The 19234-nt window shown below is 36.0% G+C and overlaps 1 protein-coding gene across 14 annotated transcripts in view; it reads right to left on the reverse strand.

Annotated features, from left to right (window-relative positions):
• CSPP1 (centrosome and spindle pole associated protein 1) overlaps positions 1 to 18803 on the reverse strand; it is an 86260-nt gene extending 67457 nt beyond the window's left edge. For 4 of the 14 annotated variants that reach the window (XM_032469954.1, XM_032469951.1, XM_032469953.1 and 1 more), the window contains exons 1-4: positions 18420 to 18583; positions 10197 to 10305; positions 8236 to 8335; positions 3268 to 3371 (exon numbers count right to left, since the gene is read on the reverse strand). In XM_032469954.1, the coding sequence (XP_032325845.1) occupies positions 3268 to 3371; positions 8236 to 8335; positions 10197 to 10295 (303 nt within the window). In that variant the 5' untranslated portion in view covers positions 10296 to 10305; positions 18420 to 18583. Of the gene's footprint in view, positions 1 to 2496; positions 2521 to 3267; positions 3372 to 8223; positions 8336 to 10196; positions 10306 to 18419; positions 18585 to 18693 lie in introns of those variants that run through there. The other 10 variants (XM_032469955.1, XM_032469952.1, XM_032469943.1 and 7 more) reach the window with 6 other exon arrangements.
• Between the last annotated feature and the right edge of the window lie 431 nt (positions 18804 to 19234).

The following is a 19234-nucleotide window of genomic DNA, read 5'->3' on the forward strand; positions in this document are numbered from 1 at the left end:
ATTAATAACCCCCATATACCAACGTAAACTATAAACCTAGTCATTTTTTAGAGTTATATATGTACCAAAAAACAGAGTTTCAACCCTAGGAAGACAGAGATACAACATCCTAACTCCGTCGGACAATTCCTCACTCCCAACGCAGGTCCAGGAAGATGTTTGTAAGTTTCAACAAAATGGGGAAAAAAAAAAAAAAGACAATATAGTTTTTCAAAAAGCTGAATTTCAGTCATTCATTCATTCATTTAATAAATATAGAGTGCCTAGTACATCCAAACAGATTGGTACACCTGGGACTCATCAGTGAAGAAAATAAAATATCCTTGCCTTCCTGAAGCTTATATTCCAACAGGGGAAACTGACAGGAAATAATAAACATAATGAAGAGTAATTATATGGTATGTTAAAAGGTGGTAAGTGCTGTGACAAAAAAAAAAGAAAAGACCAGACTACAGGCAGTATAGCTTCTGGGAAATGGGAGTGGGAAGAACAGAAACCTGGAGTTCCCTTTATACATGTTTAACACAGGATACCCACATGATTTCTAAGTGAAAATGTCAAACAGGCTGCCAACTAGAAGAGTTTGAGATTCAGGAGAGAGGTCTGGGCTGGAAATACAAATTTACTGACTCCTTAAAAAGAATCAGTTCTGAGAATATGTCCTTTTTGTGTTAGATGGTCAAGTGTCTTTTATTTTAAAAACTAGAAAGAAGATAGTAGTTGTTTGTTTTAGTAGCTCTCCTTGGCAAAATTCTAAGATTTGATTATTTTTTTATTTAAATGTCCATACAACCCAAAAGTCTGGAAGTCACAAGAAATCCAGAAAGAATGGAACTTGGAAACTATATATTCCAGGGGTCAAAGAAGCCACTGCAGCCACCTCCCAATATCCTACATAATTTTCTTTTTCGCCTGCTCTCCTGTTCACTCCCACCTTCTCAAAAATTGTCTTTTTCATATTAAGGAACTTTTGTTCCTCCACCACAACTATATTCTTGATAATCCAACACCAAAAACTCTTTCACATCCCTTTGTATTTAAAGATTTGTGCTCCTTGATTCTTTCTCTTTCATAAAAGGCAATTTCTTCTTATACCTGCCACCTCCATTCTTTTCTAAAACCTTGTATCTATAAAGTACTGTGAAGTCCATAAGTGAACATGACAGATCCTAGAGGAAAACCCCACCCAGTAATGAGCAGCGGGGAAGGGGTGGTAATGAAGTACAAGGCCAGCGAAGCGGTCTGGACTATGAAAGGCTTCATGCGTCATGCTAAGGGATTTGGATTTTTACCCTGAAGGCACTGAGAAGACACTGAAGTATTTAAATTGGTAAGGGACAGGATCATTCTGGAAAGCAGCATTGGAATGGACTGAGAGTTAGTACAAGGAGATCCCTTAAAAATCCGTAGCATTAATTTAAGACAAAAAGATAAGAGTGTCTAACACACAGAACCAGCTGGCCTAAAGCAAATTTATCAAGCTCCTCACAAGCTGTGTAAGGGGGTATAATGGGTCACCAATGCTGATTACACATATCAAGTTAAAAATCTGCTGCCTTCTAATCTGATCCTATCCTACCTATCTACATTATTTCTTACTACTCTCAAAAAAATCTACTGTAACTCAGTTAGGCTGGTAAACCTAATCTATCTCATTCATACACAGCTGGTCTGCCCTCCAAATCCTTCTTCATTCTACTGCTCTCTATCTGAAAAGCCTCCTCTCCCCAATTCACATTCCAGAATATCCAAATTCTACCTATCCTATGTCTTACAAAATTAGACCCTGAGGTCTTTCCAGAGCATTATGTCTGTCCTGTTAGAGTTATCACTTTCTGAATTGTATGAATGTTATTTCTACAACTAGATTCTCAATTCTAAGCCCCTTGAAGACAGGATTCATACTGGATTCATCTTCATGATAAGTGTTTAAAAAAGTGTTGGTTGAATGATGAATGGATGTGTGGGATTCTTTTTAGAAACAGTTTTATAATTTTAACTGTTTCTCTTTGTTCTCCAATATAAATTTACAAATGTAATCCACAGGTTTGGGTGCAAAAATATCAAGTAATCCAAACTGACAACACACAGTGCAAAAATATCTTAGAATATCTTGAATATTCTAGTATTTTACTAATCTTACTGTGATTAGCATAATTATAATTATTTTAAAGAACAAAAGCTGGCATGGTGAAAACAAATGGATTTACAACAGCTGCAGAATATTTCTGAAGGATGCATAAGAAAGTAACAAAAACAAATGCAAAGCAGGAATCAAAAAGAATGCTTGACTGTATCTATGGAAACTCATATAGATGGTCATTTTGCTAAAAGCAAGGATACAAAACGGTACCATTCAAAAGTCTCTGAACCATAAAATGAAGCTACTTTTCTTATTAGTTTGAGAGTAACAATCAAAAATGCAAATGATTACAAGCCACTACACCTAAAACAAACAAAAAAAATTAAAGAAGAACAGTTTGCAGGCAACCCTACCTTTTTTTTTGCTTGTGTAATACCCTAAAAGTCAAGGGAAACAAATCATTGATAAAATGTATTCGAAGTTCTTTCTTTCCATGTGCAAATCAGAATTAGAGACCATTTAAACATTTGGAATAAACATTATAAAGTAGTAAAATAACTATAGAATATCTTGGGGTGACTAGAAACATGATGACTGTTTAAAATAAATTTATAACCTAATAAGTAAACTGCATTTTAAAATTTACAATAAATCATTAGCTTAACTATTATAATTTTAAAAATATACTTAAAACAAGAGTTTCTCTAAGTAACCACATTAAATCATAAAGCAAAGACTTTGGTGGTTATGTAAATACGCTAAATGAAGTTTTATAAACTTAGCTCACAGGAAAATAATTAGCAACTAGAACTCCACATGTCCTTTTAATATACGGCTGAGGGGAGTAGAGTAGTAAGAAATCATAACTGGGCTATTTTAAACCATGACAACTTTATAGAAAACACAAACCACCAGAAGTTAAAATCTCATTTGAAATTAGAACCCACTGCCCCACTTCAAAGGTCAAGAGTCTGTGTTATTCCCTGGCACCGACTCTCAGCATCATTTTTTTCTCTATCTATATGGCATTGATAGATGCCATATATGTCAATTAATTACAATACCCCATTGCTAGATACCATTAAAAGCCTAAAACCTAATGCATATGACTAAAACCTTAGGAAAACAAACTCAGGAGGTAAATTCTGAAGCATAAAACCAAACTAATTAGTAGAACTCATTACCTGAGTAAGATAGCGTCTATAATCTTGCCGCAATTCTTCTTTCAGTTTATGTTTCTTCCGTTCATAGTCTTCCCCAAGTGGTAAACTTAATCCATAATCAATTCCTACAAAGAAAACAACTTCTTAAGCAACATAGCTCATTTTCAAACCAATCTCAATTTCAGTACAATCTCCTGTAACGAACCACAGTAGGAAGGAACACAGTCATGTTGATTCTGAGACTTGGATCAGGGCAATAAATTTTTTATTTGAACTGTTTCAACATGTAATATATTCACATAATGGAAAATATCCCCCCCCACCCATGAATCCCAGCCACCCAGTTCTCCTGCCCAGAACAACCAACATTACTGTATCTGTGTCTTCTTACAGAGACTTTTTATACATGTATAAACAGATAGGCGTGTATTATATTTACTTCTCCCTTTCGATAAATGGTTCTGCATTGTTTGGCATTTTGCGTTTTGAAAGAAAGTAAAATTAAAGTCAATTACCTTTACTTCTTCACTTAGTTCTACTAAAATTTCTCTTAAAATACCTAAAACAATTTTAATGTCTGTTTTTAAATCTGTGAAAATAATGTGATTTTTTTAATATCTATCTTGTCATAACATGTTTTAAAAAAAATTATCAGGGCCATGCATGGCTTATAGGCTGAAATTTCCAAAAACTTTTAAAGTTAAGCTACCAATTCTGATGTCATATAAATGAATATTAATTTTTATTGTGATAAAATATACAAATATTAAATTTCCTATTTTAACCATTTTTAAGCATACAATTCACTGGCATTAAGGACATTCAAAATGTTGTGCAACCACCGCCACTATCCATTTCCAGAGTTTTTGCATCATCCCAAACAGAAACTATGTAAAATAATCTTAATTTTTTAAGAAAAACTTCCATTTTGGGTAAGGTTTCCTTACTCAAGACTCCACAAATCAAATCACATTTTCGGGTGATGACAACAGTGATGGCTGCACAACTTGTAAATATACTGAAAACCACTGAGTTGTACAATTTAAATGGGTAAATTTTATGGTATGTAAATTATATCTCAATAAAACTGTTAAAATCAAAGTATATACTTTTTGAATATTTTAATAGTAAAATACTATGTCAAGAAGCACAGAGGTAAGTATTTCGACTTCTGAAGCCCCTCTTCCTTTTTTCAGTCCTACTGTGCAATACTACAGTATAAAAAATTATTTCTAAACAAAATAAAGTTTCCTTAGAGAGTCAGCTACAAAAAATATAGATGAAACAACTGACTATAGGTAATAAACCAATAAGGATATCACCATTTTTTGAGCCTTATTCCTCACAATGTACCTAAATGATGGGAACTTATGAAAGTGCCATATCACTGCTTTATTACATCACTAAAATATTTCAGAAAGTATAAATATAAATGGGTGGCTACTGATTTTTGTGTAATAATAAATTCCCTTTTCCACCATGAACACCTGAATTCTCCTGATAACACTTCTGGCCTACTTAACCCCTAATGACAGAGAGTACAACAGAGGGTTCCTCAGGGACACCTCTCACTCATGCTCCCAACTCTCCTTCAAAAGAATCTAAAGCATTCTATATGCTTGGGACTTTAAATCATCCTAGAAAGGCATTCTTTCCTCACAAAGGAAGTTAAAAATCTTATTTTTAAAGATGCAGAATTTAAGCCTATGGAGAAAAATAGTGTTGATTCTCACACACAGAATGGAATATCACATATGAAATTAAACTATAAAATCAATGAAGGCAAGGTCCATGCTTTATTCAATTTTATAATGCCTGGCACAAAACTGATAGCCAAAAAATGTCCACTGAATAAATGTGTAAATGAGCATATGAATGAATGCCTGAGTAAGAGGAAGGATCGGGAGAAAACACTATTCTTAGTATTTCATTTCTGCTTTTAGCGGTCTGATTGCATAGAAAGAGCAGGCATAATAACTAGTAACCAGAGTTATGTATCTCTAGCTACACAGAGTCACAATGGATGCTCTATTGTGTCAAGGAGGAAAAGAAAACAATGCTACAAGTCTGATGCCTCCCAATATGCTCAGCTATCCCGCTCAGGGAACAAGTTATTTACAGCTTCTTGAAAAGCCATGTGTGGCTTTTACTGCTGATTTTCAACTCTGCTTGGTGGGTTTATGTGGAAGAAAAGAAACGAAAATCTGGTTCATTTTCATTTATAATTACTGTTCATATGAAGTTCAATTTTATTTATCAAGAGTTATCTGCTTTTAACTAGAGATTCAAATAGTATTTGTAATAACTGTCTTAAAAGACAAATAAGAATACATAATGCCTTCAGAAGTACTTAACCCTTTATTAAGGTTTAATCAACAGAAAATACTAACTTTTTAATTATTTTTGTCATCTGGTACCAATATTGTATGGTATTAGAGGTAGGTCATAGAAATAAAATTAAGAACTGTATGGAACTATTTAAATATTCTGTTCACTTTAAACTATGCATTAACAATGGCATCCTAACTAAAAATGAGCTGAGAAACATGGTGAGACTTACTTTTTCAGAGCAGCTGTCTTCTGATGGTTCTAGTGGCAAGTAAAGCATTAGTGTCATCTTAGGGTCATTTGAAGTGATGTCACTTCACCAAGTACAACATCAGTGACTCTAAGACAGTTAACATTATGCTTCAGAACTACATCAATTGGAAGTATTTGGTTTCTACAGTGACTGTGGGTTAAATATTTTAAACTATAGTGTATCATTTTTTAAAAATGTATCTTCTAGCATAGTACTCATAATAAATATTTTACAAAACAAATTACCATGGAACACTTAGTTTCTCCTTTTCATTATTATATTACCAGGAGGGAGTATTATGTAAAAATAATCAAAGGACAAATTATAGGAAATAATCATAAGCCTTTCCATAAGCAGGTGACTTGTCAAGAGATGTGGCTACTTTAACTGAGAACATTGTTCAAATTTTAGCTATGAAGATATTATTACAAAGGACTCATTTGACTTGTACAAACTGAACAAAAGAGGTAAAATGTCTAATTTAGTTTGTAGTAAGAGAAAACTAAGACTAAAAGGATGGACAATTAAAAGCACAATTAAAAATTAATAAACAAATCAACTTCCTTTTGTCTATTTTCCAAAATCTTTAAATTAACTCACTTTTTAGCTTAGTCTAAACTCTAGAGCAACTCTGCAATGTGAAATTCTTCTGTTGCTTCCTTTCTGATATTTTTAAATTAAAACAATATAATTTTCCTTTCTTAAAATTCTTTTCCAAATTTCCATAAGCATATTGTATTTTAAATGAATTTTTCAAAATGGTACCAAATAATTTCTAGTAACAAGAATAAAATCTCTTTACCTTACTTTTTTAATCTGTAATCTTTGCTTGCAGATTTCCAAAATATGACTTCAGAGCATGAAAGCTAAAATAAATCTAGTGCATTCTAGAGCCTGGAATGCTGAAACGCTGACCAAATGGCATTTTGATATGAGTGAGAGATATTGCCTGGAAATGGTGAGTGGATAAAAACACCTAGGGACTGCAAATGTTATAGACAGATTCCGGGAGTACCAAAAGTTTAGAAGTGAGGGAGCTAAAAAGGCTTCTTGTTTTCTGTAGGACAATTTTACCCTTTTATTACTTTTACCATAAAAATTTAGAGCCAGAAGATAATCTAGCTTCTTTATGTTACAGATAAAGAAACTGAATGCTTGGCATTGGTAGTTCAGTGGTAGAATTCTCACCTGACAGATAAAGAAATTGAGGGCCTTAGAGAGTAGGGCACTTAACCAAAATATAATGTTTAAATTCACTAAAGCTGTATATTACACAGCAATTTGTAACAGAATCAGAACAAGTGTTATTTATATACCTGATACTGAAAGTATGGCATTCACTTTGAGCTGGGTTTTTTTCTTTCTTTCTTTTTTCTTATTTTTTAATTTTTTTTATTTAAGTACCATCAGTTACAATGTGTCAATTTCTGGTGTACAGCACAATGTTCCAGTCATGCACACACACACACACACACACACACACATATATTCAGAACTTTTTCTTTCTTATATTGTGTTTTATCAATGTTGTAGCAAGATTATTCTGGATTAATTAGTGAAACAGTATTTATTTTTATCTATTTTTTGGAAGTGTACAAAATTGAAATGCTCTTTCCCTGAAAAATGGGTAAACTTTGCCTCTGAAATTGTTACTGTTTTTATAGTAAAGACAGAGAGCCCACTAACTATTCAGTCTCTTGGCCAACATCCCATTGCATTTCCAATGGAATACCAACCCAAAGTAGCCAACAATTTAGAAGTAAATCCACAGCCATGAAAAACAGTCCACATGAGAACAATGTTTTAACCAAATGAACTCATCATATTTGACTTCCTAATGTGAAAAAGTTTGATGTCATCAATAATTCACGATATACCTTTTAAATATTCACATATTTTCTTTTAAAAAAAGTATACCTACCAATAAACCAAAATGAGGTAAAAAGTTTTCAAATATTTTCATACCAAACCATAATCAAAGAATCAATACAGCTAAGTACTAACTTCTTTATAATTCCAGTACAGTCATCAATAATTAAAATGGTCTTTTACTATATAGCACTCTGCATCCTTTAAGCACATTTCTTTGATAAATCAAGTCTAGCATTTTTATTCAACAATTAACACACTTTCTCACACACACACAAATTCCACTCAAAATTTTCAACTTTGATATATACTTACTGCTATGATTTCCACAAATCATAACCAAGGCAATAACAGCTAAAATGGGTGCAAGGTTCTCAGTATACATTATATTTCATATGTAGACCATACTGTCACATCTAAGATTCCAGAAAGGAATTACCAGGATTCCAAAATTATCTTTTTTTCTGACAAGACAAAGCTTTTTCACGACAGCGTTCTAAGAATATCTTAAAATCAGTTTAGCATACCTAATGACATACCTAAGGAACCCCTGGTCTGTTGACTGTTTGGTGGTATGTTTTCCTTAGCCATGGAGATTAGTATTTTACTGTTTTCAGAAAGCTTCTCTGATGGCTTTCCCTGAAAGAGACATAATATTTACCAAAGCAGAGGGGGGAAAAAACCCTACAAAATGTACAATTAACCTCAGCACTTGTATTAAACTTGATGAAATTACACAGTGCTCCATAGAAGAATAAGTGTAAGGCTTGAGGAGTCAACCAAAGGTATTTAACACTGCAGTGTTCTATCATTTAGCTCATTTCTTTGTCAACAGATAGTCACTGAGTTCCTACCAGGCACTGTCCCAGACACTGGAAACATGAGTGAAAAAAATACACAAAAATCTCTGCCATCATATAACTTATAAACTACAATGGAGACAAACAATAAATATAATGTGTAATTAGGTTACATAATATGTAGATTATGTAATGTGTAGTGATAGAAAAAAGTAGAACAGTGTAAGGAAGCCAAGAAATGATGGGGGAGGGATTGCAAGATCTCACTGAGTGGGTGATACTTGAACTAAGATTATTATCTATCTACTATTTAATATTAGAAATTACAATAAAGCTGTATTTAAAGCTATTTAATAACTTTCACCGAACACTGTCAGTCAGTCCTAACCACTGGAGAATGGTTAAGAGCATAAACTGTAGAGTTGACACATGAAGGTTCCAACCTGGAATCCAAGACTGTCTGTACCTGGACAAATTACTTAACCCCTGTAAGCTTCATTTTCTGGATCTGTATAACAACAACAACAAAAATTTGGCCTACTTAATAGGGATATTATGATTAAATGAGATAATACATGTAAAGTCATTGGCACAACTCCTTTTACATGGCAGATATTATGGAAGGAAGGCAAACTAGAGTGATGGTTAAGAGAATAAGCACTAGATTCAGGTTGTCAGGGATCAAAGCCTAGTTCTACTGACTCTATCACCTAGGTCTCATTACTTTACTTCACCATGTCTCAGTTTACTCATTTGAAAAATGACAATAGTAACAGTACTTATCTCACAGATTCATACAAAGTATCAATGCAATCTCATCCACAGTTAGCATACAATAAATGTTAGCTATATAAGTAAAATTCCTTTATAATTAGGATGTCCATATTACTTATCATTTCAATCAGAACACCTTGTCCAGGACAAATGCTAAACCAGATGAGACACTGGGACAAGCAAAGCAGAACTGTCTTGGGCAAACCAATATATACGGTTACTCTAATTAGGATGGACCATATGGGACAGATTAATCTACATCCTGTATCTTATTACATACACTGAACCCATGAGACAAAGTGCCACATCTGTCTAGATCAGTGCTATATTCTCAGACCCTAGCACAGTACCCAGCACAGTCTCAGTAAGTATTTGCTAAATGAATGAATGACTCTTCAATTAAAATTAGGAAAGCTTTAAAAAAGCTTTTTTAGACACTGCTTTCAGAAACATTTTAATAAATTTATATTCTGGAAAGTAAATACACAAAACAAAGGAAGCTACTGTAACAAATTCACTTTTGCAGATTTCAAAAATGTTTAAGATATTGATTCATTTAAAAATTGAACCTTTTCACACAGAATATGAGAACTTGCTTTTATATCTATTCTGTTTATATTCTGAAAGTTCCTTGTACTAGAACTAGTCTCCTAATTATTTTAGGAAGCACATAAATTATTAATTAAAACTCTAGTAAGAGAGAGGAGAAACTGCGAGATACAAAACACCACAAAAGAAAAACTGCATCCAAAATTACTGAATCTTGTCCACAGGCAGACTCACAGAGTTAGAATGACAGCACAGCTAACCTAAAGTAGGAAACAAAAGATTTCTCACTCATAGAAGAGAATGTTTTGCATTTAAAGAGGGCTAATCTTCAGAGACAATTTTAGTAAAACATGTTAGAAGAAAGTGATTAACTTTACCTTCATTTCCATGTAAGGTGGATCACTTTCCAATTCCGCTTTGTCTTCAGCCAATTTGGCTTTTCGTTCTTCAATAAATTCATCCAAATTATCAGCCATTTTGCAGATACTAAAAAAAAATTTTTTAAATAAGATTTTTAAAACCCTTCAATGAGTGCAGCCATATCAGAGTATCTTTAGGCTAATTATTAACATGCAGGCTCATTCTACACTTAGTATTCAATCACTATTATCAAACTGAGAACTTAAACGAGTAAAATTTCTCTACCTGCTTTTAATCCCAACTCCCCCCCAAAACCTACAACATATCTTAAAATATCTGAAAAGAAATAAAAAAGAAAATGAGCAACCACCACCATCCACACATACACACCAAAAAAACCCCTTAAACCTTAAAGTCAAAGCACTTTAAAGTTGTTTTTTTTTTAACTATTTGGACAAAATTTGGAAATAACAAGTTACAACATGAATAGTACAAGAACACCTGTATACTCTTCATCTATTCCCTACTGTTATGATTTTGCACCACTTGCTTTGCTTTCGTGCACACAAGTTTGTTCTCTTTACACAATCTTTTCTAAAGTTATTCAGAGGGTGAAATACATATAACATAGCCCTTTACTCTTAAACATTCCATTGTGTATTTAGAATTAGATTTATTTTCTTACATAATCTCAATATAATTACCAGGTTCAGTAACACTGACTTTTTAATCTACGTCCATGTTTCATTGTTATCACCTGACCTACTAGTGTCCTCTATAGCATATTTTTCTCTCTCCAGTTCAGGATGCAGTCTAGCTTAGGTACAGCATTTCAACGTTGTCTCTTTAGCCTTCTTCAATTTGGAATATTTCTACAACCTTACTTTGTCTTTTGTAATACTGAGTTGTTTTTTTTTTAACATAGGCCACCCATCACCTACTCTTTTTAATAGATTAGTCCTCATGTGGAGTTTGCCTGATGTTTCTTCATGACTAAATTCAGATTATGCATTCTCAGGAGAACTATTACATAGGTGACGATGTGTTCTAAAGGTGTCAATACTTGCACACACGTCCACCTGCTCTTTACTACTGATGTTATTTTCTATCATGTGGTGGTCAAGACTGATTTCTGCACTACTGTTTCCTTATAACTAATAAGTAGTCTATAAAAAGATATTTTTAGATCATGCAAACACCCTGCTCCTGATCAAAATTTCCAAGATGAAGTATCAATTGGTGATTCTCAATTGATCCAATCTTTGATTTTAGATGCCTGCAAAATGCTAATTTTCCAATTCCACAACTCCCTGCATATACATTTATCATTCTATTCTAAGAGCCTGCTTTTGCTTATTTTTACTTTTCGGCTTATTATCAGTATGAACTCATGAATTTTAAATTTTTTTCAGTAAGTCCTGAGATTGTTTTTAAAATGTTGTTGATTTTTGGAGGAATAACTTATACACCATAAAATCACCCATTTTGGTGACCAGTTCCATAAATTTTAGTAAATTTACACAGTTGTGCAATTATCACAATTACACTTTATAATGCTTCCATCACCCAAAAAACTCTCTCATGCCCCTTTGTATTCAATCCTCACTCACTCCCACCTCTCACTCAGGCAACCATAGATCTGTTTTCTGTGTCTATCATTTTGCCTAATCTGGAAATGTCATATAAATGGATCATACGATATGTGTCTTTCATGTCTGGCTTCTTTCACTTAACATAACATTTCTGAGATTCATCCTTATAGTTACATCTATCAGTAAGTAGTTGTAAAATTAGTTGGTTTTTTTTAAATTGCCAAATAGTACTCAATTATATGGAACTACCATATTTTGTTTATCTAGTCACACACTGCTAGACATCTGGGTTGTTTCCGTTGTTTGGCTTATTTAAGAATGCTGCTGCTGTGAATATTTGTGTAGATTCAGTGTGTTTTCAGTTCTCTGTGATAATACCTAGGGGTAGAATTGCTGACTCATCTGTAACTATGTTTAACATTTTAAGGAACTGCCAAACTCTTTCATTCCAACCAGCTGTGTATGAGGATTGCAATTTCTATATATCTTCACCAATACTTGGTATTTTTGGTCTTTTTGATAGTCAGGGTGTGTAGAAGAATCTCATTGTGGTTTTTAATTTGCACTTCTCTACTGACTATGTTGTTGAGCATCTTTTAATGTCCTTATTTGCCATTCATATATCCATATATATAACCACTGGCACACTGTCTTCAAATTTTCTGTCCATTTTTAAAATTAAATTGTTTTCTTCTTGAGTTGTAAAAAACTTTTATACATGCTGGATACCTGTCCTTCACTGAACATGTTTTGTACATATTTCCTCACAGTCTGTGGTTTGCTTTTAAATTTCCCTAATAATGTCTTTTTTCAATAATTTATTTTTTAGAGCAGTTTTAGGTTCACAGCAAAACTGAGCCTAAGGTACAGGTTTCCCATAAATCCCTTGCCCTGACCCATGCATGGTCTTCTCCATTATCAACACCCTCTACCCTCCTGGTCCACTTATTACAATTAATGAACCTACACTGACACATTATCACCTTAAGTCCATAGTTTATATCAAGGCTCACTCTTGGTGTTGTACATTCTGCGGGTTTGGACATATGTATAACAATATGTATCCACTTTTAAAGTATCATATAGAGTAGTTTCATTGCCCTAATAGTACTGTGTGTTCCACCTATTCATTCCTCCCTCCCCTCTAACCTCTGGCAATCACTTATCTTTCTACTGTCTCCATAGTTTTGCCCTTTCCAGAATGTAGTATGGTTATAATCATACAATATGTAGCCTATTCAGACTGGCTTCTTTCACTTACTAATATGTACTACTAAGGTTTCTCATTGTCTTTTCATGGCTTGATAGCTCATTTCTTTTTAGCACTAAATAATACTCCATTGTCTGGATGTACCACAATTTATCCAATCTTTTGCCCTACTGAAGGTTAACTTGGTAGTTTTCGGGTTTTGGCAATTATAAATGGAGTTGCTATAAACATGTGTGGTGATGTCTTCTTAAAAGCAAAAGTTTTTAATTTTTATGAAGTCCAATTCAACCATTTTTCATCAATTTTTAATCAATTATGCTTTTTGTGTCACACGTAATGTTTTGCCTAGCCTAAAATCACAAATATTTTCTTCTGTTTTCTTTTAGAAATTTTATCATTTTCTCTATTACACCTATTATTTCTTATATCTTATATCTATGATCCATTTTGAGTTAATTTTTGCAAACAATGTAAGGGTCATCAAGTTTATAAATTATTTATAGATGGATACAAAATTATTCCAGCACCATTTCTTGAAAAGACTATCCTTTTCCTCATCGAAGTTAATTTTTGTAATACATTTTTCAAAAACCCATAAAACTTAATGACAATTTCAACATCTGGCAAGAAAGGAGCCAGTGATGACCACAGTTTTAAGTCCTGGAAACTAAACGTGAATGGAATCCTATACAGAAATAAGTCAGAATAAGGTGGCTGGATTGGAAAGGTTTGGTTTAGCTATGTTAAGTTGGAGCTAGTAAGATACGATAACAGAAATTTCCAGCAGATTCAAGACTCAGTAGTCAAGAGGACCAGATGAGAAATGTTTATTTTAAAATAAACAATTTTAAAGATAATAATTGAAGCTGTGGTAAATGAGCTCAGACAGGGAAAAAAGATGACCCAGAACTAAAATAATGGACAGTGTTCACTTGAGGGGGTGACAGAAGAATAGAAGCTAGGAAAAAAAAAAAAACACAAAGAAGGAATAATTAAAAGAGAATATAAAGAAAACCCAGTCAACATATTTTGTAGAGGAAAAGAAAAATATGAGAAAAAAAGTGGTAAGCAATATGAAATACAAGAGAGCTAAAGAAAAAAACCATCCACTGACTTGAATGTTTGGGGGACAATGATAATTTGTAAAAACATAGAAAAGCAAGCTTTACCTAAAAGAAATATGTTGAAACTTGTATCAGTTGAGTAGTACATAACATGAATTTCATTCCATTATTTACTTCCAAAAAGAACACTGATTTTAAAATACGGCCCTAGCAAAACATACTGAAAACCAACAAAAGTTAACTTATTTTAGCCACTTTTAAAGTCCAATTTGTCACAAGAGATTTTTTTCCTAGTAAAAATTCAAAACAGTTCAATAGTAAACAGTAGTTTTCAAGTTAAAAAAAATCAGTTCTTAAAATCTGCTAAATTCCCTTTTTGTCTGAAAGAAATAGAAGATAATGATGGGATAATACATATGTTATAATATAATTTGCTATAGGATTTTATAAAGAATTTAAGCAGAAATGTCATTAATTAAAAAAAAAAAAGTAACAAACCTCTTTCACTCTGAGCTACCTAAGATCTGTTAACATTAGTTTAACATGTTCACTTATTTTAATTAGGCTTTGAAAGCTCTCACTTGAATTTACAGATACTTGAATTTCCCTTTGCTATAATAATTTAACATAAATTATAAACTCTAGAATTGATTTTATACAACAGCAATCACAGAAATTAAACATTTTAAAACAATGGTAGTGAGCATAAAATACGTCATAGCTAAAACATAAGATTTATCAGATGTAAGTATATGTTTAATTCTAATTCTGTCCTACTATCTAACCTGATTAGAATATAGTATGTTTAATACTAAATCAAAGAGTCAGAGATACTAATAAGCATTCTCCTGGCAATGCCCTCCAGACAAAGTACACCAGGAACACTGCTATAGTTAAACTAGTTGGGTTTATTACTCATTGCATGGAGAGATATATTCTCAGTGCCCACCCACCAAGGGGTACCCTGGAATATCTTATTAAGAAGGTGTCAGAAAAAGAATTACAGGATTTGAGATGATTTGGGGGAGGGTTTAAGGAAGCAGAGCCTTGCCCAGGATTAGATACTGTCAGGAAGTGAGGGTAATTCTGTGATTGGACATCTTAGTGAGTCTTATCCACAGAGAGGCTAAAGAGGCAACTAGTGAAGAGGCAGCAGTCATAATCAGCTGGGAGAGACGTCTGGCATTTTGTGGCCGGGACAACATGTTTCATCTGTGTTTGGACATGACTGTGGAGTGGTATTGTTTTTCTCTTGATCCACCATGAACACAGAGCTGCTTTGTCTGATGTTGATATTCTATGGAATTAAACAATTCAACAGAAGAACACCAAGCCCAAGCAGTATTGTCAGGCCAGTTCCTAGCAACACCAGGGCCCTGGTGATAGTAAAGGCCAGCTTCCTGCTGTCACAGCCATTTTTCTCCCTCTCAGTCCTAAAAGCATGTGACAACTTATATAAAACATATTTCAACAACAAAATTATTCAAGAATTACTTAATGAATCACAGAGACTGAATTAATGGATATAGCCTAAGTACAAAATAGAATAAGAATATTTACAATTTAAAGAGTAAGTTACAAGAAAGATCAGCTTAAATCAACCTAAATGGGATTCTTCAGTCTTCCTTCGCTCTACAATGTAACACCAGTCACACTTTTTCCTAGGTATTATTACCAGGTTTTTCACTCCTAGTTGCTGTGTACATAGCATGTAGATGATAGTTTTCAGAAAATCAATTTAACTGAAAGACATGGATTTGAAACCCAATTCCATCACTAATTGACTCTATGTGACTGACCTCAGTATGTTCCTTAACCTCTCTATCTCTGTTTCCTCACCTGTAAAATGGAAATATCTACTTCCCAGCTGCTATGAAGAAAAATATGAAATGATACACACAAATGTACGGCACAGCTGACGCTTAAAAATCAATAAATCAGAGCTATTTTATTAGTCCTCATTGTTTTTTCATAGTCTTTGTATACATCACTACTCATTTTTTTTGTTTTTTTTAAAGCTTCCAAAGTACACTGCATTCAAATTACCAATAACTGATACTTGTTTATCATAATCCAAAGCAACATTTTTAAATCTTAAACTTAGGTCCTCTATGTTTATCACGTAGATAGAAATATAAACAGACCCAAATATACTTATTCTGCAAACCTTAAGCGAATCTAAAAAAGAGAGGCTCCAAAAAGAACTGAGTATGCCCAATTCCTTCCCCCAATTTCATCAATCACAAAGAGAAGGGAAAATGTGGCTCCCATCCTTTTCCCTCTTCAGTGAAGTGAAAATTTTCTCCCTCTATGGAAGCATGAGGAATGGAAAACAACTCCCTTCCCAAAGGACACTGTTCTAGATGCTAGGGAGATGAAAAGTTTAAAATACAATCCTTGGCCTCAAGATTATGCCCCCTGCCACAGTGGCTCAGTCTAGCCAGAATGGGGGTTAGGTAATTGATGTGAGGGGCCCACCCATAAAGGATCCAGTGGCTGTATCAAGAAAATAATTTGATTATGTCTGGAGCTTAGAATAGAGCAGGAGGAAAAAGGGTTAGCAGTTTTAAAAATGATCCTTAAAGGTAAAGAAGAGGCTGTTAGGGAAAAAAGACCCTAGCGTAGGAGAACAGGACTGAGGACAGACTAGCAGAGAGTGATTACATACGGGTGTGAGATGCTGAGGGAAGCCTGTGAAAAAGCCTTAGAAGAAAGAGGGTGGGATGACATGAACCAGGAAAATGTTCCTCATTTCCCATTGCTCTGGAAACCTTTCCACCAAATAAAAGGTGCTCAGTCTTTTTCTCTTGGTAGATGACATCCACATGAGCAACTTCCAAAAGCACATCCAAATTTTGACAAATGCCTCTAAACGTTGCTAAGAAGCAAATATTACTGGGGGTAGAAAGGAGGCTGGGGGTCACAACACAGAGAGTACAAATATATAAAGGCACTAAGTCTGTTAGCAGCTGTTCATAATACATCATTAATGATGACGAAGGACAGTAGCATAAATTAGATAACCTTTTGGTTATGCAAAATTTCCAAAGTGTTTATTCAAACATTTGTCTCCCACTCGGGAAAGCAATCAGAACTTAAGTCGAATGATGTTAAAAGATAATCTGCTCAAAGTTTGTAATAGTTAAATCACATGTCTAAAAACTTCATTTGAGAAATACTGTACTGAAAGCATCCTGTTTCAATTTATCCTATCTAAAACCACTTGCACCCTACCAGAAGATCATCTGTACTGCAGCGGACCCCAAATTTCATCCCTGGGGAGCATTTCAGCATATACTTAACAGGCAAAAAGTCAGTGTACGCCTACTAAGAAGAAATACGCAGAAAAGCAAGCAGCATCTCACTGGTTACCATGGGATTCCTTTTTGCTTGTCAATATGAAAAGCCATCCTTTCATATAAAGTTGAACCTCTCTACATGTATGACTTTCTACAAACTCATATTGGTTAATCTTAGGCTTGTGCATTTCCCGAGGCGTCTGGAAACTAGGTAGTGGCTTACTTTAGAAATTAGCCTCCCCGAAAATCCAAGCTATACTTCTCAATCCTATAATCTCGAGAATCAGCCTCTCTCAAAAGATAAGTCCCATTGCTAACATTTACTGAAAACTGTATCCAAATCCCAGATAACAATTCTAAAATCAAGGCAATTAGAAAGAAGAGGCTCAAGCTCAAGGGGCCAAAGGGAAACAGGACAACAGCAGCACCGAACTCACAGCGCTGGGGTAATCAAATACATTTTACTTGGCAAAGCAAAACACTGAGAACAACGTTGAGCGCACATGCACTCAAAAAACGTTAACCATTAACCAGCTCCGAGGAAAAGGTGCTTCGGCTGGCTTAGCCGAGCAGCAGAGAGCGGCCGATGGGGAGGGCAGGGACGAGAGCGGAGGCACAGCTGGTCTCCGGGCGCTGCGGGCGGCGGCGCCGTTAGGAAGCGTCAACGCGTCGTCAGGCAACCGGGTCTCAACAGCACCCGCGGCGGCGGCGGGACCTGCGGCCCGGAGTCCAGACCGCGTAACCAAGGCATCGCCGCCAGGCTGGCCCCGCAACGGCGAGACCCTCACCCACTGAGAGACCCCGCACCGCCCCCCGTCCCTGCTGCCGCTAGACCGCAAGCCCGTAACTGGGGCACCGCCCTTAGCCGGGCGGCCGCGAGACCTCAGTTGGCAGGGGACCCCTGCCCCCGACGCCGGGAACCCCGGCACCTCGGCCAGCCTGGCCGCCGCGAGACCTCCGCCCTCAGGGAGCCCCTGCCCTCGCCCCGGGGCCGCGAACCCAGCTCTGGGACGCCCCCCAGCCACGGCCACACCCCGCCAGGCCCGCTCCCCACACGCCGCCGGCGGACGCTTACTCAGGAAAACGGCCTCGCGTCGGGGGAGACGCACTAAGCTCTAGCCAGGCTCTTCGCGGCCCGAAGAGGTGGCAGCCGTCGCCTGGCGCGGGAACAGTGTGACGGTCCGCCCGGCCCGGGCTCCACCTTTCAAGTCCTCTGCCCGCCCTTCGCCAACGGCCCAGCGCGGCCCCGCCCCCTCTACGGCCGCGGGGCAAGGCCTTGCGGCCTGCGGCGCCCCCTGCCGCCCCGGAGGCCGCACGGAAGCCAGGCGGTTCGCAGGGCTTTTAAGTACCTGGGCTGGGTACACGGCCACCTGGTTCCCCTGCTCCGCCTGGGAGGTATTAAACCGTAGGAGCCACTTCCCAGGATAAATTAACTCCGTCGCCTCCAAGCTCTCAAAGCTCTAGCCGGCCTGGGTCAGAGCCTGGGGGGAAAAAAAGGCGGGGGACGGGGGTTGGCAGTGATAGAAAAACTGTTGGCACACCTCTTCGGGGCATTAATGCTCTCCCAGAAGCCTGGTCTACGTTTTGTCCTAGGCTTCTATTACTAATCAACAGATTCGGTTCACCCCAATACTTAGCGGCCATGTGCTACCACTAGAAAAGAGATCTCTAGCTTCCCAGGACAGTGGAACTAAGAGTTCTTCATCTTAAGTTACTTTGTAAGAGGGTTTGAAAGACAGATTTTCTTCAAATGGAAGTTAAAGTCAAAACCACAGGCGGAGGTGTGGATTCCATAGCCCTAACGTTTTTGTTTTAGCTATATGTCACCTTTCTAAAAGTGGAGGATACATCTCAGAGTGGAGTGTCTTGCATTCTGAGGCTTACAGTGAA

Source organism: Camelus ferus, chromosome 29 (genome assembly GCF_009834535.1).
Source record: "Camelus ferus isolate YT-003-E chromosome 29, BCGSAC_Cfer_1.0, whole genome shotgun sequence".
NCBI classification, from domain to species: Eukaryota; Metazoa; Chordata; class Mammalia; order Artiodactyla; family Camelidae; genus Camelus; species Camelus ferus.